The sequence below is a fragment of the Mus caroli genome, chromosome 8 (assembly GCF_900094665.2).
Source record: "Mus caroli chromosome 8, CAROLI_EIJ_v1.1, whole genome shotgun sequence".
In the NCBI taxonomy this organism is placed as follows: domain Eukaryota; kingdom Metazoa; phylum Chordata; class Mammalia; order Rodentia; family Muridae; genus Mus; species Mus caroli.
The window spans coordinates 77,277,709-77,302,775 of record NC_034577.1 but is presented as its reverse complement, the minus strand read 5'-3'; the positions used below and the strand labels follow the sequence as shown (position 1 = coordinate 77,302,775).

Sequence of the window (25,067 nt, the reverse complement as noted above, 5' to 3'; positions counted from 1 at the left end):
GGGGGGCTGGGGGGGAGGAGGGGGAAGGAAGGGGGGCAGTGATTATCAGAAAAAAAAACTACTTAAAACACTGAGGTTTTAAGGTAATATGAGGGAAAATAAAACAGAACTATAAATGATAATTTTACACATGACAACTAAAACTGAGACTGATTTGTTATTGAAAGTGTTTAGCCAAGGCCAGGAACTGATTTTAACAGGAAAAGAAATCAACAGGACCCATGAATATAATGTACAAACACACACAATGAACGATTTTGCTCATTTTGTTTTTTAAGTTAACATCTGATAAAGTGGACTAGTCAACTTAATTACCAACTTTAAGACAGTGTGCTCTCCTCTCAGGATTTAACTTTATGCATTTCCCTTTGAATTAAGTCCAACAATTTTGTTCTAATACCCCTGCAAGGGAGAAAGACACAGGCACTTACTTTTACAAGCTCCTGCTGAGGCCAGATCTGAATAGGTTCCACCTGCTGAGGAGTTTGGGTTTGAATACCATATGTATTGAGAAAAACTTGAAGGCTAAATAGAGATTAGAGAGATGAGGTGGGGAGGGAAGAAGAGAGAGCTATTTTTAGACCACGCATTTATAGTTCAGGAAATATGAATGAAGGAGGTAAAAGGTACAGGCAGGGCTAGCTTGGGACATATGGTAACTCTGTCACTATCTGCAGTACATCAGGTATCCCAGAATTCATAGCCCTCAAAGGCTTCTTCCCCAAAGTATTGGGAGCCTTGGGGAGCGGGGACAGTCAGAAATGCAGGCAATGATTTTAGTAAGCTCTGTAATCTATGGGCACTAACTTCTCCAATTAACGTCCATGCTTAAACATGAAATGTATACTTCATGACATGTAAGGTCACACTGATGATATCCTAGAAACTGCCAAGTTTTATTTCTAATGCCACCCTCAATATAGTAAACATGAGGCAGCACCCCCTCCACCCTCAACATGGTAAACATGAGGCAGCATCCCTCCCTTTCCCACAGAAAAATACACCACTCATCTGTATCTCACCGTTGGCTTTCTGCTACAAGTGCTACATGAACCACCAAGTCATTTTCCAATGGGCCCTGCAAGGGAGAAAAAGAGCAAGGAGAAACATTGAAACAAGATTTGGTCATGCCAGCTATAATGAGAATCAAGGACAATATTAACTATCTCTGAGCAGTTCATTAAAGTGATGGACACCAGCTAGATCTAAGCACTGCCTTTCTTTTCTCCCCCACCACTGCCTACTAATCAATTTGATGGTGTGGACAGAGTAACGGAAGACCGAGGAGGTAAAGTCATAAATCTCCCCACGTCTAGAGAGGCTAGCTTGTCAGGGAGGTTTTGAATGATGCATAACAGTAGTTTGGGGACTGAGAGTAATTTTCCATCATCTAACTCTGAAAGGAAGATGAGGAACTAAAAATAAAAAGTTCAATTTATGTGCTCTCCATAAAAAATGACTGTGAGTTAATACTTCATTTGACATCTTAACCATATATAAGATTATTCCCTTTGCTGTTAGCCAATTTCCCTTTTGTACTTGATGTATGTATATCAAATAGCTTTTTTTCTAATATAAAACTCCTACATATTTGGCTATATAACATTATGATCACTAAATATTAGCTGTTGGATTAAGTGGTTATAATCAAAGATCGTATTGGGTATTTTTGTTCCTCTTGTGGGAAGAGTCACTATAATACATTTTATACATATATAATTAAAATATATGCTAAAATAAACCCAATTTCAAGCCTGTATAAATTAATAGTATTAGGATGTTCTGAAAATACTGATAAAAAATAACCACTTCCCAGGAACAAGTCCAGCATCCCCAGCAGTATGCTGTAAGAGAGGATGCTGAAAAATCAAGCACACCTTACAATGTTATAACTGTTACTTAATAAGACCTTGCAAATGACTGTTTCTCAAAACAAAGAGAAAAATTAATTACTCGGAGTCTCATCAAGATTTCCAGCAACAAGTACAATCATTAGGCTGACGAGAACTAGTGGTTACTTCATCTCTAGATGAAAATGTTTGGATCTCTTAGTAAACAGCACATCATTACATACACCTTGTCAACAATAAAGCAGTCACAGACTGACTGCTCAGCTGCTGTCTTCTTTCTGAATCACACAGGGCTTTGGGTTAACACTGTTGCCACTGGGATGACTGTGTTCAGAGCTCTTTTAGCCTTTATACCTTGAATCACAGTTAGTACTTAGTTAGGACTGAAGAAATCTTAACAGAACTAAAAATCAGCATATGACAGAGTTGGAATTCACTGTCACCTACCATGTGGGGCTGGGCTCTGCACCTCCAGCAGGACACCCTCTCAGTCAACTCCACAAGCAGAAAGCACTTGGCAGGGGTGGTCTCGCTACAACTCCATTCCTTTTGCTACCCAACTCAGAACCATTTTCTTTAAAAACCAATTGTGATCTAAAGATTGCACTTTTGCTGTGACATTTTTCTTATTAAAAGAGAAGGTAATTAGTACTTTCTGAGTGATAATTTCTCTAACAATGTAATATTTCACCTTGTAAATATTTCTTTCTCCATGTCTCCTTCCTGCAGCCCTATGGTACCATTATCCTCTGTCTTCCTCATTCATTCACAAACTCACTTGACCAAGCACATCACAGTGATTCTCATTTACTGATAAGAAAGCTGAGACAAAGACTGTTTTTAAAACAAAACAAAACAATACACCAGGGGCTGGTGGGAGAGCACATGCCTTGAATGAATGAGGCCCCTGTGTTGATCCCACCAGCACAAAAACAACATTTATACAACCAAGTTAAAGTCAGCTAGTGACAAGGTTGGTATTCAAACCAGTCTAGGATATTTCTTATACCATTACAGTGTACTATATGCCTCTCTAACATGGTGCTAACTCAACACTTGCCCCCTCATCACCCCACACCGTAAACACAGCACATCTCTCCATCTGTACAGCCAGCGGTATCGTATTAGAAGACGCCATGATCTTGTACTTAGTGGTCAACTAACTGCTCTATCCACTTCAACCTCAATTCTGTCTATCCATAGCCTCTATCCTACAAACTTGTATTAAGAAGCCATAGAAATGACCCCTGAAAGTCTAGCCTTCAGACAGGGATTTAAAAACTGTAAGTCTATCCTTCATCATTGATTCCCCACCTCACCCCACATGCATACCACACAGACTCCCCAATGCTTTCCTGTCACGTGTAGGACAAGAACCAAACTGCTTCTCATGGCTTTAAGGTCCTGCTCTAGCTCCTGCCCACCTCATCTCCCTCTTATTTCCCACCATGTTCTAGTGACACTGAGTTCTCTCTGCCCTTTGAACAGCTGAGTTCCCATTACAGGGCTTTTGCAGTGGCTAGAATGACTTAGTATGCTTTTTCTACAGATTATTGAGTGAAGGTCTTCTCATCACATGGGTCTGAACCATGATCCCTTCCTCTGGAGTCTTCTCTTTTCTACTGTGGACTTGCTTTTCCCAGGCCTCTCCAGCTACTTCAGGTTTACCTTATAAATCATGTCAGCTCCAGAAATTGTGTTATATTATTTATTATTATTCAACCAACAGAAAGTAGCTCTTACAAAAATATTAAATCCATTTTTCCTTCCAGACCCTGCTCTCAGAATGACTACTCTAAGATTAATTATTTATTAATAAATGTCAAAGCCAAAAGCTTTGGCTCATTTCCTCACCAGTTTGAAACTCATTTAAAAGATTCTCTCTACATTCCCCTTTTTGTCCAATAAGAGGCTCTGTCTCTTCCATCATTAAATTATACACAATACGAACACTTATGAAAAGCATTAGATAAGAATGACTTTCACAACGTCTAATCCATTTGTATTTTGCAACTTTGGAGAAAGTGCTCTATTATCTAGCCTGTCTTGTTGAGTTAGTTTTATACATAAATCACTTTCCATCATAATTTGTATTTTTAAACCTAAGAATATTTTCTCAGACCTTAAAACATTTTCTTAAATCCTAAACAACTTAAGTTTAATTGTGAGACTATCTAGTCTTCAAAACATCAGAGACCTGAGGAGGAGTAAATATTTTTTGAGTATGCAGGAAGTGCAAAGTAAACAGCTTCCAAAACTATTGAAATGACAGAGGTTTTTGGCTACCTGGGCAGAATTGTCTCTGTAACATTGGAGCATCTATCGTGAGCCTCCTGGCCCAGAATTGAACAGACTTTCCTGTTAAGTAGGAATTATGAAGGATTTGTCTACCTTGTCCTTGCAAACCTCAAGTCAACTTCCCTGTGTCTAGTCTGTCCAGTTTGGACAGTATTCTGTCTGCAACTGAAGCAAAGGCATTTTCTTGCCCAGTAGCAAGTTTGCCACGTTGGAAGCAAACTCCATAAAGAGGTTCTCTGATGCTCCTCATCTTCACTGAAGTAGAATGAGGGTGCTGCCAGGAGCAGACCTGTCTCAGTGTCAAAAAAGATCTTTTCATAATAAAACCGCTTTAAATGCCATAATCTGTGGATCTCTGGGATTTTTGGAGACTATCTATCTATAGTATATCTGAATTGTTTGTTGCTAGCTATTTACCATTTGATCAATTTTGAAAAAATATTTCTGTAATAAACTAGGCTAGCATCTAACATGACCATGTTTGATCAACTATTAACCTGTATTTCTTATCTAAAACAGTTTGTAATATTTCACAGATTTCAAATGCAGTAGAACTTAACATTACATTTTTAAGAATTAGATAGGTACAATACCTTAATCAGAGTTGATATTTAGTACGCTATAACCAAATATAACCTTAATTTTTTTTTATCAATATACAAAGATCTATACCAATATAAGGTTTTTGGCTTGCTAGCACTCTTTGGTCTAAGAGTAGACTCAATAATCTACACTTTTTTCCCTATTATTTCTACATTATTCCTATATCCTCCCATTTTTCATTTCTGCTTCTGCCCCCTTCTCCCCTATTACTAGGTAGGAGAGAAAGAATAGAGGAAAGAAAAATGAAGAGAAAAATTCTTCAATCTAACCTCTCTTATTTTGTTTTCTTCCTGATCGAAGACCATTACAATTTTTACCACCCCCTTAAATGACAACAAACATTCATCATCCTTAGAATGACCATAAACCATCCATTCCACCTCTTGGAAATAGGGCATAGTTCTCTCAAAATTGCTTCCTGCTGATTTGGGGAATTGTTTTTCTTTTGGGGGGGAACAAGAAATTTCGGGAAATGGTCAAGTCTTAAGGAAGCTAGCTATATCAGCTATTGTCTAGTCTGCATGCTGAGAAAGTTCTAGCTTAAGTAATGTCCTGACTGGATCAGTCAGTAAGGCTGGGCAGTTGAGGTCATCTGGGGTCATCAGCTTTTGTTGAAGCTGTCCTGGAAGCAAGTTCTGATGAAATAGTTGTTAAGGCAGTCTGAAATAGGATCAGGAAGGATGCTGGAACACTGTGACTCAGCATCTCAGCATCACTGAGGGTGAATCATGTCAGGGCTGTCTTCTGGTTTGGTGTTTTGTTTTTGTTTTTGTTTTTGTTTTGTTTTGTTTGTTTGTTTTTAATTTTCTGTGAACATATAAGCTTTCAGTGGTAATACACATTTCTGTATACATATATATGTATATGTATGTGTGTGTGTGTACATGGAATGTGCAATGTGCACAATTTAGTTAAAGATGTTTCTTTGTTCTCTGAACAGGTGAGGCATCTGTCTTTTTGTATATAAAATTTCACAGCAATAGATGTCAGATTTGTACTTAATAAATTTGAGGGATGTTATTGTTTGCAAACACATTTAAAGTTGCATAATGTGTAATGCATTATCTCAGAAATATGTATCAATTCATGGTATGAAGTGCTTTTGTCAAACTTTTCACATTTCCTTAGCATCAGTATCTACACTATAGCCAAGAGCTCATATATTAAAAGATATATATTAAATTCCAAGTTTTCCTTTCGCAGCTCCAGCTCCCCGATTGATGACTCTGAGTGAGACTAATTATTATTAAATGTGTTCGCAAGCTTTGGCTCACACCCTAACTATTCTATGTCTCCCTCTTGCTTAGTTACCTCTTTTCAGTCCTGGCCCCTTCTTCCATTGTGTCTCCTCAGCATCTCCCTGCGTATATTTACCTGATGGTTTATGTCCATCTCCCAATGGCTCTCTTAAATCTCTCTCTAGTCTTCTTTTATTTTCCCACTCTCTCCTCCAGAATCCTCTCTGCTTGCCAGTGTCTGACCTCGTATTTCCTGCCTCGGCTCATTTCTAATGGCTTTTTTATTGGCAGGTGATACTTAACAAGTGATTCTGTCTACAAATTCCTTCTTAGCAAGGGCTTTGAGCTATACCTTGTTTCTATTGTTCTGCCTCATTGCCATTACTGTTTGATAAGTGACTGCCCAGGCAAGTCTCTCAATTCAGTGTTTATCTGTAATATGGGAATATCAGGCTTACCAGACATGAAGGTTCAGAATAAAAAGGAGGCCATGTAAAGTCTTCACAAACTTTTATTTATGACACAATGATATTTATACTATGGTTTTTCATGTGCCTCTGTTGCACTTGTCAATTAATCCTGATCAAATCACCCGATGGTGATGGTGCAAGTTCCTCACTACCTCCCCCAATGTTCTGGGTTCCTGAGTGAAGGACACACACATGTATGTAATATTACATTTTAATATGTCTTAAATAGCTCAATGGCTGGGTCACTCCCAAATTCTGGTTTAGAGTGTTACAAGTAACATGATTTTCTGATTCCTCCATATGCAAACAGCCCTGTAACTGACTTAGACATAAAAATGTCTCAAGCCAAAACTTCAGCAAAAATTAGACAATAAATCTTGTTGGTTATAGAATTCTCAAGGTTCATCATGTTATCCTTCACACGGTATGGATGAAGATTTATTACAATTGGTTATTGATCAAATTAACTTATAAAAAGTATAGTTGTCTTTCACCTGCTCAAACAAGGAGCAAAAATTCATCCTTAACTGATCTGTGCACCTTGTACAATCCATATGTATATCTTAATATTCATCCTCAGGGACACTGAAATGAGCAACTGTTCCAGCTCCCTGCCTCCTGAAGCTGTTTTCAGAGAGTTTCTCCCAGAACAGCTTCAGGAATAGCTGGTGATTCCTAGTGACGTTGGTTCTTCCAACCCTTCAGACATATCTAGTCAGAACTTCAGGCAAGCCCTGATCCTTCTAAATATATATAGAGAGAGACTGGGTGAAAGATGTAAAAGTTAGCTTTCTTAAGTCTAACTGATTTTTCCAATTTTCCTACCTCTCTCCACCCCTTTAAAAAGAATACACACACACACACACACACACACACACACATATTCTTTTATATATATAGATAGCTATACACACACACACACACACACAAACACACATCACACACATACACATTGCTCCTATTCAACAGGAAGAAGGCATGGAGAATTGTCATGCCTATTCCTTGGGATTGAGTATCTGGTTATGATTATTCTACAAATTATAGATAGGTTGTCATTTTAAGGGATGATTTAGAAATGGTCATAATTTTGAATAGGGAAAAAAAACTAAATAGAGAACTTAGGCTTGGGGATTTCTGCTTTTCCCTTGTTCTTCTCTATCCTTTCTTTCCTAGGTAAAAGGAAGGAGGTTAAAGGGGAAAAGGAAAATAGACTAATATTATAAGAAATTAGATATATGAGAGAGATTAGTAAATTTATTCTTAAAACATTGTATAGTCATAATCTTACATTGGTAGAAATCTTTATAATTGATCCAAAATTGGAATTATAATTTCTTACATTGGGACAGAATTTATATATTGATACAGGATTGAGGATTTCATTGGTATAAATCTTTATATATTGATACAAAATTTAAAAGTAATTTGTTACTCTTAGGCCATGTGCCTATGCAACTCATTTAAGAATACAAGGCTTAGACCCAGTCCTTCTACTAGCTGCTATTACAAACTGTTTAGGATGATTGAGTAATGCAAGTTAAGGGCCAGATAGAAAACTCATGGTTATATTCAATTCTAATTTAATTACAATAAAGTGTTTTCAATATTATTCAAATAGAAATAGCTAAGAGTAGTCAAGGACTAACAGTTCACACATATATATACACACATATATATATAGAGAGAGCGAGCGAGCGAGCGAGCAATAGTCTTCAAAGGCATCAGAAACCCGCAGAAGGACATTTAAATTCATTTCATTATTAATAGGTTTTTTTGACTAGAAGACATGTGTACTCCTGACAGTACCTCCTTCCCAGTTCAAAGAAGATATTGAGCATCATGACCTCTGTATAGAGTTCCTCCAATTGTGGCAAGGTTGGAGGACAAGAATTTCCCTAATTTATCTACAGACCAAAAAAAAAAAAAAAAAAATCACTGTTCAAAAAAGGACACATGATATGAGATAGTCGACAGCTTAGCTCTGCCAAGGCTAGGTAAGCTAGTCCTTTATAATTCCTGCTTTATTCTATGTCTGTCAGATGGTTCTGGGCCAGAAGGCTAAACAGAGATGTTCAAACGTTTTGAGGAATAGGGGACTGTCCAAGTAGTCAGCTGTCTCTATAATTGTTTAAGTTTTAGAAGTTATGTTTTGTGCTTTCTATACATTTAGGTAATATTTAATCCATTCTTGGATCTCTGATGGGGTGGAAGACTAGTTATTGTCTCATAATCAATCTTAAATTATTTAACATTAAGGAAGATGATCTAGATTTGAAAGGATGGTTTTCAGATGGTAATACAAGTTAAAATCAAAACATAATTCAGCTATAAAATTGTAAACTCTTTAAGATAGATGTTATAGTAATGTACCTAAATTGACAAAATGGATGGACTGGACAATGTTAGTATATATTGTACCTTATAGATTATATAAGTGTTATAATTATGTTCAATGTATATCTGAGAGAAAAGGCCTTTTTAATGGATGAGAAGAGGTAAATATTGTAGAGTTGGTCTAATACTTTTATATTATGCTAATTGGGCCCCCAATATTACATGAAAATCCACAATTTCAGCACATAAGACACTGAGGGTCCCTGCCCCAGTTGGTTTTGATTGGTAAATAATGTTGCTGGTGGCCAATGGCTGGGCAGAGAGACAGAGGTGGCACTTTTAGGAGTCCCAGGCTAGGGGCAGAGAAAGGAGAGGAAGGGAGTTAGCTGCTATGTTAAGAAAGAAGTAGCTGCCATGGCTTAGAAGTAAAGGATAGAGAGACAGCCAACATATAATAGCTGGGGAAGAGTAGCCCCAGCCCTCCCTACCCCCAACTGCATCTAGGGCAACAACAATAGAATACAGATTTTAGTAAGCAATAAGTCAGGAATAGTGGAGGGGAGGGGTTAGCCATGTTGAGGTTTGGGAGTAACCCAGTCATTGAGCTGTTTAAGATATTTTAAAATATAAGGCTGTGTGTGTGTGTGTCTTTCATTCAGGAACCCAGAACATTGGGATGGGTGGTGAGGAACTCGTGCCACCACCACTGGGGTGATTTGAGCAGGATTAATTGATAACTGCAACATGTATTCTCAAGCCACCTTTGTCTCAATCAACCTTTGCTTACTAATCTATACACTGGAAATAATGAAGTCTACTTTAAGATTGGGGATATAGCCCATTAGTAGAGCATCTGCCCAGCATATACATGACCATAGACCCAATCTCCAGTGCTAGGGGAAAAAAAACAGAAAAAAACTAAAACAAAGTATCTACTGTATATAATTATGATGGCCACATACATTTAACACTGGAATTGAAAACCACTAACCCCACTACACATCTGGCATCATCCAACAGCTTCCTTGGTTTTCTGCTACACACTGGCCTCTGACAGTCTTCTGTATAAAAATGGTAGTTAAGAGAATGGACACTCCTATGTAGTGTTTAGAACAACTACCCTCTTTTCAAAACTAGCATCTTCCAAATAAAGCCAAAACTTCTAAAGGACTTCTAATAACTAGATGCAACTTTCTCTCCCTGTTTATGTTAGAACATTTCACTACAAAACACAGTCACTCTCACCCATCTCAAGTTTCTGCCTGCTGTCTGTCATGTTAGAACTGCAATTATTCTCTCTGTCTATACACATCCTGACTCTGTCTATACACATCCTGACTCTTTTGAGTCAGTCTCCTCTAAACATCAGAATGCTTGAATATCTTCCATTTCTGTTAGCAAGAGCAGGTTCCTGTAACAGTCACTGGGTGAATGGGAATTTGATTTGTGCTTATATAGGAATTCATATGTCTGCAGTAGGACCCTGCCAACAGTTGGTTTCTTGACTGGTCAATAAAAGAACCAGCAGCCACTCTCTGGGCAGGGGGGATAGAGGCGGGACTTTTAGGATTCCCAGGCAAGAAACATAGACAGGAAGAGGGAGTTAGACATGAGAGGGTCACAGGACAGACCACACCACTGTGAAGGAGCAGGAGGGTAAGATGGCTGAAATGTAGGTACAAAGGAAAAGCAGCCCCATGGGAGGTCTACCCAGAAAGACACAGGCACCAAAGATAAAAAATAGATTTAGAAAGTGTTAACTAAGGAATAACAGAGGGGAGTGTGTGCTACCCGTGGAGAGGTTTAGAAGTGCCCAACCACTAAGCTAGTTATGGCAGATTAAATATAAAGGTTGCATGTGTGTGTCTTTCATTTGTGAATCCAGAGCCCTTGGGTGGGTGTAGAACCACAGGCACGCCCTGCAGGGATCATAGAGCAAACTTTTAAATAATTACCACAACAACTGGGCATTCATTATAGAATACTTTAGGGCATTTTGGGGAGAATTATCAGTTTCTGAAATGTTTATGAATGGTCTATATAATGACAGACTAGAAGGACCCTTGTTACACTAGGAATGGACAATGGTACATTGGCAATCATTCGATAGTTTGGAAGAAAAACATGTTTTAGTATTCCTGATTACAATATATGAATCTTAAATATACACAGAAAATGTTTGCAAATATAAACACAGTTATTTTTAACAATAGGAAATAATCATACTAAATTTCTATAAACAGTGTAACACATCATATTAATCATGATAATTAATGTTAACCCATAGTTGAAAATATTTCCATTAAATTTTTTCATGTCTATAAATAAAATCAGACTGCTTTTTTTATATCACTCATCATGATAACAAACACATTTAACATTAATTTACAATATTAACTATTTTTAAGTAGATAGAAGAACATTTACAGAATGCCTTTGCTATCAGCTGGGTAGTACCTAGATTAAAATTACAACTCATCGTACTCAGAATTTGAGATGATAATTAAGGCACTGCATGCACATCTGTCTAGATTCAAGTCTTTAAATTACTCAAATCAGGCCAAAGTAGTAGCAGGAGAATATCGGCACCTGGGAACTATAAATAAACCGTGTAATAAAGTTTCAAGGGTGTTCAGAGAAACCTTAATGTGGGTGTTTCCTTAGAGTTTTCTCTTCCTCGTCCTTTCATTTAATGTAATGCTTTTCAATAGGCAATTCACCATAAGACACAAAAATTTTTAATTTTATAGCATTTTCAGTAGATATCGCCCAATCACAACTCCATTCACCTGGTTTACCAGCATCTCACAAACAGAAAACTGCAATGATTATTGAGACCTCTGTCTAGAGTTGTCCCATCCATCCATCCATCCATCCTCATTTCTTACACATCTATGGAAGGCACAACACACTTCTGATGCTTTCTTTCATTTAATGATTATAATTCATGGTGTTCTTTTCACATGTGGCACACAGAAAATAGGCTATCTCTTCATATTTATTTCATAGATGTCCCATGATGATTAATACTTTTTTCCCCACATTTTTAGCCACTTAAGAGAAGCCAACTTACTAAACCAAAATCACTGAAATAATTGTGCCTACATAGTGGCACTATTAAATATCGTGTTTAATTTTACTTTTGAGAGCTAAACGTCTCAACTAACTCATTCAAGGCACTGGATTATGTGAGTCTTGAGAAAACTATTCTGAGAAGAGACTGAGACAGAGGCAATGGGAGGAGTGTGGCTCTTATTTCAAGATGATGGCATGGAAAACTACACAGATGTTCAGCAATTTATTCATAGGGAGTAACGCTTCCTGATAAGACTTATCTCCTTGTTTTATGGCTTATTTTTGTCATCTGCTCTCATTTTAGAATGTATGTCTCAAGAGCCTGCTACATGCAATGCTATTCAGCACTCTGTTATACATGTGTTACTAGAATGTTAGTATGTGTTGTACATGTATTATTAGAATGTTAGTATGTCTCAAGAGCCTGCTACATGCCATGTGTTATTGAGCACTCTGTTGTACATTCTCATGACAATATTCACTTTAAAAATTAGGAAAATGGCACTGAGAGAGAGGCTGTGGTACTTCTCCAAAGTCACACATCTCAGTAGCAGAACGGCATGTGGCTGCATTCATAGAAGGGCTGAAGTCAAAACAGTGTTGGTTATAGTATATGCTTCACAAGTTATGTGTTGCTGCTGCTACTGTATTTTATCCTAAACAGAGTTATCCAGAGACTCAGAACTCACATGCACATTCACATGGAGAGGAGCAAGACACAGTGAGGAGGGTATCATTATAAGAAAGTAGCTCACATATTAAGAAATGGGATAAATTACAAGATGTACGGAGTTGGTGGTAAGCTGTTGACTTGAATTGTTTCTCGTCAACTTGACACAAGCTACAGTGATTTGGGAAGAAACTTTCTCAGTTGAGAGAAATGCTTTCATAAGGCTGGCCTATGGGTAAATCTGCCAGGCACATTATTGATTAATGACTGATGTGAGAAGGCCTAGCTCCACTATTAGGGATGCCACTCTAAAGGTAACTTTTATTCTCCTGATGTGATTGTTGTCTGGAAGGCTTACTCCTTCCCTTTGCTAACTAGCCCTAGTCCTGGAAGCTTCTAGCCTCCATAACATCTAATCTAGGCCTAGAAAGTTTTCAGCCCCTGAGACTTCCTGCTGAATAAACTCACCCTTTCTAGCTCTTTCTGATCTTGGGCTGGCTGATTCAACTCAGTTGCTCTGGCTCAAACTCTTCTTCCAGCTGACTTATTAAATCTGGCTTTTCTCTTGGCCTCTGAATTGCTCTGCTTAGCCTCAAACTAACTTTAACAATCTTCTAATCTCCTGGCTCCTTCTCATTCTCTTGTTTGTCTGTCTTTACTTGTGTCTAGCTTGTTCTCTCTTCAATCCATCTCTGTAAAATTCTACAGGTAAAATTGCTTCCTTCTCCCTCTCTGTGCTGCTCTCTTCTCCTTCTTAACTCCATTGTCCTGTTCTTCATGAACTCTACTGTATTCCTGTACTGTACTCTCTTCTCCTATGCTGTCTGTCTCCCTTATGTACCTTCCCTTTCCTTCTCTTCTCGTGAGAGTTGCGCATATCCTATTCTGTCAAATTTTTCTGATTTATCACTTTTTCTGCCACTCCATTAGACATCACTTTCAAACAGGTACTTCCTTCTAACTTTATCATCATTTGGGATTAAAGGTAAGTACTGAGGGCAGGTATGCATTCCAACAAGAGGGATTAAAGGGGTATGCTAAGGTCTGAGCCACACCCTAACTGGAAACAGGTTCAAATATCTTGTAAGAGGCCACTCCTAGGGAGGTGGCCCTGAGTTGTATGAGGAAGCAGTCTGAGCAGGTCAGTAGGAGCAATCCAGTAAACTGTTCTTCCATACCTCTGTCTCAGGTTTCTGATCTAGCTTCTTGCTCTCATTCCTTCCTAAGTTGTTTTCAGCTATGTTCATCACAGCAATAGAAGCCCTAATAAGATAGCTGGACTCAGGAGACAGTATCTACAGTTCTACTCTGAATCTGAAGTGATGATATATTTCCAATCCAAAGGCAAGAAGACCCAGTAATCAGAAAGAGCCTAGAGGCAAGAAAAAAGCTAATGCCCCAGGTAGTTCCACCAGGAGAGCCCTCCTCTTAGGTTAGCTTTCTTCTGTTGAGGTCTTCAACAGATTGGATGTGGTCTAGCCACAATAAGAGAGACAATTATCAAGTTTACTTAGTGTTTGGGCTTAAATACTAATTTCACCCAGAAACACCTCAGAAAATCACTCAGAATAATTATCTAAATACCTGAGCATTGTGTTCTAGTTTCACTGACACACAGAATTAGCCATCATGTGGTTATAGGGAAATGAACATTGGTGGAGACAGGTAGACAGGTGTCAAGTCCCACCAACAGCTATGTGGGATAAGGGTTTAAGATAGTTTCAAGTATTGCCTGCAAAATATACTCTTTTCTTCTTCTTCTTCTTCTTCTTCTTCTTCTTCTTCTTCTTCTTCTTCTTCTTCTTCTTCTTCATCTTTTTTATTTATTTATTTTTTATTAGAGATTTTCTTTATATACATTTCAAATGCTATCCTGAAAGTTCCCTATACCCTTCCTCTGCCCTGCTCCCCTACCCACCCAGTCCCATTTCTTGGCCCTGGCATTCCCCTGTATTGGGGCATATAAAGCTTGCAATACCAAGGGGCCTCTATTCCCAGTGATGATTGACTAGGCCATCTTCTGCTACATATACGGCTAGAGATACGAGCTCTGGGGGTACTGGTTAGTTCATATTGTTGTTCCACCTATAGGGTTGCAGACCCCTTCAGCTCCTTCGGTGCTTTCTCTAGCTTCTCCATTGGGGGCCCTGTGTTCCATCTTATAGATGACTGTGAGCATCCACTTCTGTACTTCCCAGGCACTGGCATAGCCTAATATGAGACAGCTATAACAGGATCCCTTCAGCAAAATTTTTCTGGCATTGTGCAATAGTGTCTGAGTTTGGTGGCTGATTATGGGATGGATTCCCGGGTGGGATAGTCTCTGGATAGTCCATCCTTTCATCTTAGCTTCAAACTTTGTCTCTGTAACTCCTTTCATGCGTATTTTGTTCCCAATCTAAGGAGGAATGAAGTATCTACCCACTGGTCTTCCCTCTTCTTGATTTTCTTGTAAAACACACTCTTTTTAAAATCTGCTTTTGAGAGAACATAATTTAGTGCTTGTCAATTAAATTAAAAATCAGTTCTACTAAATAATGTATACAGTATAGGAAACTCAATTCTGATTTCTGCAACACTGTCCTGAGCTGTGTTCTAATTTGCTTCATTCTTAAAATGCCTTATACTCTATAAGTAATCTTCTGGGGCTGGCCTTTTACTAAGAGAAAGACAAGAAGGGAGAAAGAGGAGAAAAAAAAAACCCAAGAAAGTCCAAGGCCAGTTTTGATACCAGGTCAGTGCATTCACAATGCCCAGCCTCTCTGCCTGGGGACTGTAGACATCCATCTGTGCTCATTAGCCTTCATCAGTGGGGCTTGCAAGCACTTGGCAGTTATCATTATGGGCAGTTTTCCTCAAAATCTCATTATCTGAAGAAACCAAGCAGATGCTTTGTTCATGTCAATTCTACAGGAGACACTGAACCACAGTGTTAACCCTCACGAACTAAGGAGCTAAGGACCACCCAGCAAATGGGAACACCCAGACTGGGATGAAGGGCATCTTGTTCTGCTATTTCCAGCAAGGCCAAGACAACAACATGGAATGACCAATAGAAAGAGGAGAAACAATAGCATGTTTGAAAGACTAAAATTGACTCAAGAGTACAGTTAGGCAGGTGGAAATAACCCAAAGGGCTCATATATTTATCTATTAGATTAGTGATTCTGTACACTTTCATTTAAAAGTGAAAAATGAATTTTAAAAAGTATCCATGGATCTCAGATGCAGTTTCCAATGTCCAAATGAACAGAGCAGGCAAAGCAACCGACACTTCTTCCAGTGACTGCAATTATCTTACAGAAGAATGACACGCACAAAAATAAAACAGCTTCTACCTCTTTCAAAAGCACTTACTGTCACTTGATGCATCTATATACTTAAAGAAATGACAGAGCTGAAGGTCCTGCTTCCTTCCTGGAAACAACAATAAAGCAGTTACAAAGGCCCAGGCTAGAGAGCCCAGCCATGGTCCTTACAACTCTGATTAAACCCAAGGGAAGGCAGATATTGGAAATCCAGTAGACAAGAATGGGAAGGACCAACCTCAGGAGACATCTGTAAATGAGAGATGAGTGGTGGCAGCAGACAGGGGAAGGGCCAGCTTCGTAAAGCACAGTCATTTCACCCTTGGGCTTCTGTGTCATGTAAAAGGACTTCATGTTGTGGGTCACACCAAAGAAAGATTTCTAATGGTAGGCAGGGGGAACCAGAGGTTAGATGCAAGTACAAGAAGCAGGCTTCTTTTGAGGATTTCTCCTTTGGGTGCTTGTACTGACTAGCTTAGTTCTCTAGTGTCTGAATTTAAAATGTTAGGTCCTCTAGTAGCAGAAGTGGAGGAGGTGAGTGAAGTCTGCATAACATACAGGTTGACAGGCCTCTATCTCAGCCAAAATCCCAACTTTTAACTTTAACATGTTGAAATCCTATCTAAAATTCCTTCTGGAATAGATATTAACATGATAAATCAGCAGTCAACTTAATGGATGAAGAAACTGAGACCTAGAAATGGGAAATAGCTGAGCAACCATCACCGCTGAAGGTGGAAGGCCCAGAGGCAGGAGAGATCAGGGCTCTCTGTCCTGGAGTTTTCTGAGTCAGGTTACTGCTTGGTCAGAACTAATAAACTCATGTGTACATGTGTATGTATGTGCATGTGTGTGTGCAGGTGTTTGCACATGTGTATGTGTGTGTGCACATGGGCATGCATGTACAAGCACTCGAGTGGATGTGTGTGCATGTGTGATTAAATCAGAGGCTTTCATTACAAAAAGGACTTTGCTAAGTAAAGTTCTAGTGAAGAACATGTTAGGTGGAAAGTGCATAATGGGAAAGGCACTGAGGCAGAAAGGTTGAAGTATTTGATGAGAACAATATGTCTATAGAACAACAGAGTCTTGAATTTGTTGCCTGTGTGACCTGAGAGATGTCATATCTCTTTCAGTTTCAATGTCAACTTCCTGCCTTATAAAAGGAAAGGCACTAAACAAGGACTAAGACTAACACACTATAATGTGATACAGGCAATGAGCCTAATGCATGATTTTGCATTTTCTTAATTTAAGGAGAAAAATACTTGCATGTCTGTTACAGAGATGAGTAGCTCAATGGCTTATACAGGTGTTTCAAAAGAGAAGGAAAACAAAACCACATTTGCAGCTGGAGGTCTGAGACAATAGATGTTTCCGCAGAATGACTTTTTATATAACAATACATTTCAACTGTTTTATAATCTCTTGCCTTGTTTTCATTAGCTATATACTATAAACTATTTTTATTTAGGAATAGCAGACGATTACGTAAATAGAAATTATCTAATGAAGAGCAAGTCACATTAATAGATTTAAATGTGATACCAGCATTTTACAGCAATAAACATCAGAGTGTGGTCAGCTGCTATTAGGACCAACGTCTAGAGTAAAAATGATTAGCAATTATCTGGCAAAGCACACCTTATGCTGACCTTGTATCCAGAGAGCTTTAAGTGGTGTCCTTCCTTAAGCTGTTTCTCTGTTACTTTGTCATAAAAACACAAAAAGTAACCACTACTCTGGCTAAGGAGTCAAATGAAGAGGCATACACAGACACTTGAAGGATTTTAGAAAAATGATGTGACAAGTCATTGAGCATTAAGAATATGTCAATGACTAAAAACGTGGATACCAATGAGGCTATAACACAAGACAAGAAAGCTTCCATATGTCTACATATTTGTAAACTGTTTCAGGATGTGTGATCACACTGTGAACCCTGATATTATGTTGTTTACTGGGAAAACCTGTTTCTAGTTGTGGTGTGACTCAGCCCTAGCACACACCTTTAATACAAGAGCTTTCTGCTTATTGTAAACAGAATTAAATGAAGTCAACCATAGGTAGAGGCTGACTAATTACCAATTGATAGGGAGTGGACATAAAAAAACACCACAGAGTGTAAGAGGAAGTCAGGAAGGAGGATAGAGACACACAGGCACCACTTCCTCAAAGACACACACACACACACACACACACACACACAGACAGAGTACTTAATCTTCAGGAAGAAAATAGCTAGAGAATTTATTTTTATTTTTTGAAACAAAATAATAGTTTGCACATAATAGAATTAACTTCAAAAGTAATAGAAAGAAAAGACAGAGTGACTGACTGACTGACTGACTGACTGACTGACTGAAGGCAAGCCAGCCAGCCAGCAAGTCAGGGTACTAGCCTTTCCCTTTGTTTTTTACTTAACTGAGAGCAAGTCCATATTTGAGTTCTCCACTTCATGCTCCCCATGTCTTTGACCCTCTGCATGTTGACTGTATGAGTCTGAATTTGCTCCTGCCTGAGGCTGCCTTGTGAATCTCTCTCTCTCTGTGTGTGTGTGTGTGTGTGTGTGTGTATTTGTTTGTGTGTGGTGTGTATCACTAACAAAGGGCTGCATCTTGTCTCTATGAGCAGCAGAGAATCATATGGGGAAGGATTGGGAGACTTTACAGAAATCTTTAACAGAGTTTTATGAGGTATTAAGTTACTGACTCCAAAGTACCCAGATAACAAATAGTATTATAAGAATCATTGTTTATCAAATTACCCAAATGTGTTCCACACTATGCATTTATGGGAGATATTCAGTCATTTGGGAAGGTTGCTTTCAATGTCTGTATTTTCTGCTTTCAGCAAATGATACACATTCATTTGGGATGTGTCACGTGCACGGAAGAAAGCATAATTTAAGATTACAGCTGTGCATTAGCTTAGGTTGTAAATGCTGATGGCAAGGGAAATCCAAGGCAAGTAAGCTGGATTGTTGCATTGTCCCTTAAGGGAGGCTAAAGGAACAGGTTGAGGCTGGGCACGGTGGGCACATGTCTTTAGTCCCAGCACTCTGGGGGCAGAGGTAGGCAGTTCTCTGAGTTTGAAGCCAGCCTGGTCTACAGAGTAAGTTCCAGGACAGCCAGGGATGTATGGAGAAATCCTGTCTCAAAAAAACTAACAAGAAAGAAAGAGAAAAACTGTTTGAACACACAGTATGATAATAGTCTTAAACTGTGACTCCAAGTTCTATTATTAACTCTGGCTGTGACATCCAGTGAAAGTTTTAGTCTCTTCGAAAGTAGGAGATATTTTTATAATACTGAATCACCACACGAGGCCTCACATGTAGCCCTGGCTGCCCATAATTTGACAGCAAGACCAGGGTCACCTTGAACTCACTGAGCTCTGCCTGACTCAGCCTCTTTCTTTGCTGGGATTAAAAACATGTGCCACCATATCTGTCCTCATACAGAATTTTACATATTTATATTTTAAGAAAACAAATCAGGAATCACTCTTCCCCCATAAATGAAAAAATGAACAAGTATATATTTTCACACAGACTATGGAAATATGTAGGTTTGACTGCCCTCCCTAATCATGAAATTAGAGCCTAGAAATTAGCTCACATGACTATAATATATTTGGAGTACTGGCCCTCGTCACAAGATCAAAAGAGCAGATGAGCACACCTTAACGGCCACTTTTTTTTTATTAGATATTTTCTTTATTTATATTTCAAATGTTATCCCCTTTCCTAGTTTTCCCTCCGAAAATCCCCTATCTTTTCCCCCGTCCCTGCTCCCCAACCCACCCATTTCTGCTTCCTGGCTCAGCATTCCCCTATACTGGGGCACAGAACCTTCACAGGACCTAGGGTCTCTCCTCCCACTGATGACCAAAAAGGCCTTCCTTTGCTACATATGCAGCTAGAACCACGAGTCCCTCCATGTGTTTTCTTTGATTGCTGGTATAGTCCCAGGGAGCTCTGGGGTTACTGGTTCATACTGTTGTTTCTCCTAGGGGGCTGCAAAACCCTTCAGCATTGTGAGTACTTTCTTTAGCTCCTTCATTGGGGACCCTGTGCTCCCTGTAATGGATAACTGTGAGCATCCACTTCTGTATTTGACAGGCAATGGCAGAGCCTCTCATGGGACTGCTATATCAGGCTCCTGGGCCTCTGCAATAGTGTATGGCTTTGGTGGTTGTTTATGGGATGGATTCCCAGGTGGGGCTGGATGTCATTCTTCAGTCTCTGGACGGTCATTCCTTTAGTCTCTGCTCCAAAATTTGTCTCTGTAACACCTTCCATGGGTATTTTGTTCCCCCTTCTAAGAAGGACCAAAGTACCCATATTTTGGTCTTCCTTCTTGAGTTTCATGTATTTTGCAAACTGTATCTTGGATATTCTGAGCTTCTAGGCTAATGTCTACTTATCAGTGAGTGCATACCATGTGTGTTCTTTTGTGATTGGGTTACCTCACTTAGGGTGATAACCTCCAGATCCATCCATTTGTCTAAGAATTTCATAAATTCATTGTTTTTAATAGCTGAGTAGTACTCCATTGTGTAAATGTACCACATTGAAAATCCAATCTCCTTTGCAGTGGATGGTTTTAGCTCCTTTGTCAAAGATGAAGTGACCATAGGTGTGTGGGTTCATTTCTGGGTCTTCAATTCTATTCCATTGATCTACCTGTCTGTTGCTGTACCAGTACCATGCAGTTTTTATCACAATTGCTCTGTAGTACAGAGGTCAGGGATGGTGATTCCACCAGAGGTTCATTTATTGTTGAGAATAGTTTTTGTTATCCTAGATTTTTTTTAGTATTCCAGTTGAATTTGCAAATTGCCCTTTCTAACTTTGTGAAGAATTGAGTTGGAATTTTGATGGGGATTGCATTGAGTCTGAAGATTGCTTTCGGCAGATAGCCATTTTGACCATGTTAATCCTGCCAATCCATGAGCATGGGAGATCTATCTATCTTCTGAGATCTTTTTCAATTTCCTTCTTCAGAGACTTGAAGTTCTTATCATACAGATCTTTCACTTCCTTAGTTAGAGTCACACCAAGGTATTTTATGTTAGTTTTGACTATTGTGAAAGGTGTTGTTTCCTTAATTTCTTTCTCAGCCTGTTTATCCTTTGTGTAGAGAAAGGCCACTGATTTGTTTAATTTTATATCTACCTACTTCACTGAAGTTGTTTATCAGGTTTACGAGTTCTCTCCTGAAATTTTGGGTCACATTATACTGTCATATCATCTGCAAATAGTGATATTTTGACTTCTTCCTATCCAATTTTTATTCCTTTTATCTCCTTTTGTTGTCTAATTGTTCTGGCTGGGACTTCAAGTACTATATTGAATAGGTAGGGAGAGAGTGGGCAACCTTGTGATTTTAGTGGGATTGCTTCAAGTTTATCTACATTTAGTTTGATGTTGGCTACTGATTTGCTGTATATTGCTTTCATTATGCTTAGGTAGGGGCCTTGAATTTCTGATCTTTCCAAGACTTTTATCATGAATGGGTGTTGGGATTTTTTTCAAGTACTTTCTCAGCATCTAATGAGAAGATCCTGTGTTTTTTTGTCTTTGACTTTGTTTATATAGTTGATGGATTTCCTATATTGAACCATCCTTTCATCCCTGGGATGAAGCCTACTTGATCATGATGAATGATAGTTTTGATGTGTTCTTGGATTCGGTTTGTGAGAACTTTATTATTTTTGCATCGATATTCATAAGGGAAATTGGTCTGAAGTTCTTTTTCTTTGTTGGGTCTTTGGGTGGTTTAGGTATCAGAGTAATTGTGGCTTCATTGAATGAATTGCATAGAGTATATCTGTTCCTATTTTGTGGGATAGTTAGTGGAGTACTGGCATTAGGTCCTCTTTGAAGTTATGATAGAACTCTATACTAAACCCATTAGGTCCTGCAATTTTTTGGTTGGGAGACTATTATTAACTGCTTCTATTTCTTTAGGGGATATGGGACTGTTTAGATCATTAGTCTGATCCTGATTTAATTTTGGTACCTGGTATCTATCTAGAAAATTGTCCATTTCTTCCAGAATTTCCAGTTGTATTGAGTAGAGACTTTTGTAGTAGGATCTCATGATTTTCTTGATTTCCTCAGATTCTGCTGTTATGTCTCCTTTTTCATTTCTGATTTTGTTAATTAGAATACTGTCCCTGTGCCCTCTAGTTAGTCTGGCTAAGGATTTATCTATCTTGTTGATTTTCTCAAAAAACAAACAAACAAACAAAAACAGCTCCTAGTTTGGCTGATTCTTTGTTTAGTTCTTTTTGTTTCTATTTGGTTTGTTTTGGCCCTGAGTTTGATTACTTCCTCCTGTCTATTCTTGGGTGTATTTGCTTCTTTTTGTTCTAGAGCTTATAGGTGTGCTGTTAAGCTGCTCATCTATGCTCTCTCCAGATTCTTTCTGGCAGCACTCAGAGCTTTGAGTTTTCCTCTTCAGACTGCTTTCATTGTTTCCCATGAGTTTGGATATGTTCTGGCTTCATTTTCATTAAACTTTGAAAAGTCTTTAATTTCTTCCTTGGCCAAGTTATCATTGAGTAGAGTGTTGTTCAGCTTCCATGTGTATGTGGGTTTTCTATCATTTATGTTATTATTGAAGATCAGCCTTAGTCCATAGTGATGTGATAGGATGCATGGGATAATTTCAATATTTTTTTTATCTGTTGAGGCCTGTTTTGTGACCAATTATATGGTCAATTTTGGAGAAGGTACCATGAGGTGCTGAGAAGAAGTTACATCCTTTTGTTTTAGGATAAAATATTTTGTAGATATCTGTTAAATCCATTTTGTTCATAACTTGTTAGTTTCCCTGTGTCTCTGTTTAGTTTGTTTCCAGGATCTCTCCATTGATGAGAGTGGGGTGTTAAAGTCTCCCATGATTATTGTATGCGGTGCAATGTGTGTTTTGAGCTTTACTAAAGTTTCTTTAATGAACATGGATGCCCTTGCATTTGGAGCATAGATGCTCATAATTGAGAGTTCATCTTTGTAAATTTTACCTTTAATGAAGTGTCCCTTCTTATCTTACTTGATAACTCTAGGTTTAAAGTCAATTTTATTCATATTAGAATGGCTACTCCAGCTTATTTCCTGGGACCATTTCCTTGGAAAATTGTTTTCTACTCTTTTACTCTAAAGTAGTGTCTGTCTTTGTCACTGAGGTCAGTTTCTTGTATGCAACAAAATGTTTGGTCCTGTTTACATAACCAGTCTGATAGTCCATATCTTTTTATTGGGGAATTAAGCCCATTGTTATTAAGAGATATTAAGGAAATGTCGTTGTTGCTTCCTGTTATTTTTTTTTTTTTTTGGAGTCGGAATTTTGTTCATGTGTGAAATTGTTTTTGTTGGAAATTGTTATCTTCTTTTAGGTTAGTTGAAAGATTACTTTCTTGCTTTTTTTAGGGCATAGTTTCCCTCCTTGTGTTGGAGTTTCCCCTTTATTATCCTTTGAAGGGCTGGATTTGTGGAAAGATGTTGTGTAAATTTGGTTTGGTCATGGAATACCTTGGTTTCTCTGTCTAAGATAATGGATAGTTTTGCTGAGTATAGTAGCCTGGGCTGCCATTTCTGCTCCCTTAGGATCTGTATGACATTTGAACAGGACATTCCACCTTTCATAGTCTCTGGTGAGAAGTCTGGTGTAATTCTGATAGGTGTGCCTTTATATGTTACTTGACCTTTTTCCCTTACTGCTTTTAATATTCTTTCTTTGTTTAGTTCATTTGTTGTTTGGTCTTTTTATTATTATGTGTCGGGAGGAATTTCTTTTTTTGGTCCAGTCTATTGGTGTTCTGTAGGCATCTTGTATATTCACGGGCATCTCTTTCTTTAGGTTGGGGAAGTTTTCTTCTATAATTTTGTTCAAGATATTTACTGGCCCTTTAAGTTGAAAATATTCCTTCTTCTCTAAACCTATTATCCTTAGGTTTGGTCTTCTCATTGTGTCCTGGATTTCCTGGATGTTTTTGGTTAGGATCTTTTTGCATTTCACATTTTCTTTAATTGTTGAGTCAGTGTTTTCTATGGTATCTTCTGCACCTGAGATTCTCTCTTCTATCTCTTGTATTCTGTTTGTTATGCTTGCATCAATGGCTCCTGACTTCTTTCCTCAGTTTTCTATCTCCAGAGTTGTCTCCCTTTGTGATTTCTTTACTGTTTCTACTTCCATTTTTAGATCCTGGATGATTTGAATCAATTCTTTCACCTGTTTGGATGTGTTCTCTTGTATTTCTTTAAGGGAGTTATTTATGTCCTTCTTATAGTCCTTCATCATCATCATGAGAAGTGAGTTTAGATCCATATCTTGCTTTTCTGGTGTGATGGTGTATCCAGTACTTGCTATGGTGGGAGATTGGGTTCTGATGATGCCAAGTAACCTTGGTTTCTCTTGTTTCTGTTCTTAAGCTTGCCTCCAGCCATCTGATTTTCTCACAAGTGCTCCCTGACCTTGCTATATCTGATTGGAGTCTGCCTTCCTGTAATCCCAGTTGAGTCAGTACTTCTCAGAGTCCAGCTTTCTTTGTGATCCTGTGATTCTGGTATCCTGTGATGCTGAGATCCTGGTGTGACCAAGCTCCTGGGAACCTGGGATCCTAAGATCCTGGGTGTGTTAGAATGCCTGGAAGTGGTACCTCTTCTGGGGACTGTGGGGTTGTCCTCTAAGTTCGAAACCAAAGTAGACCGGCGCTGACCAGAAGGAACCTGAGCCAATGGTTAGGCGGGGTTCCTGTATCCCTGCTCTACCTGGCCCCAGGTACCCCCAGTTCTGTTGGAACAGATGTCATGTTCCACTCACCAGTGATCCTAAGATCCTGGGTGTGCTAAGGTGCCTGTGGGGTGGAGAGTCTTCGCTGTGAGACTGTCTACCGAGTTCAGGCCCAAGGTGGCCTAGCACTCCTTTCCTGTCACATTAACTGTGCTGATCTACATCTCAGATTGAGAGCTGTAACACGGCACTCGAAACTGAATTCTCTCAAGAATCTCTCAGCATATGTGATCTGTTCCACCATAACTATGACACAGTGATGAAATACTGCCTCAAAGAACTCATCACATACACATTTTATTCACCAAAATAGTGGCCCAAAACACCTTGAAGCAAAGGAACTCATGAAATAGAAATTACACCTCAGGGAAGCAGAGGTTCTCCACTCCCTGGTAGTGGAGAGGACAATGTCACACATAA

The 25,067-nt window shown here is 38.7% G+C and overlaps 1 protein-coding gene across 6 annotated transcripts in view; it reads right to left on the bottom strand.

Moving 5' to 3' along the window:
- Phkb (phosphorylase kinase regulatory subunit beta) overlaps positions 1-25,067 on the bottom strand; it is a 188,190-nt gene that overhangs the window by 50,947 nt on the left and 112,176 nt on the right. For all 6 annotated transcript variants that reach the window (XM_029480583.1, XM_021169806.2, XM_021169805.2 and 3 more), the window contains 2 exons: positions 1,023-1,078; positions 432-525 (listed from right to left, as the gene is read on the bottom strand). In XM_029480583.1, coding sequence (XP_029336443.1) covers positions 432-525; positions 1,023-1,078 — 150 coding nt within the window. The remainder of the gene's footprint in view (positions 1-431; positions 526-1,022; positions 1,079-25,067) is intronic.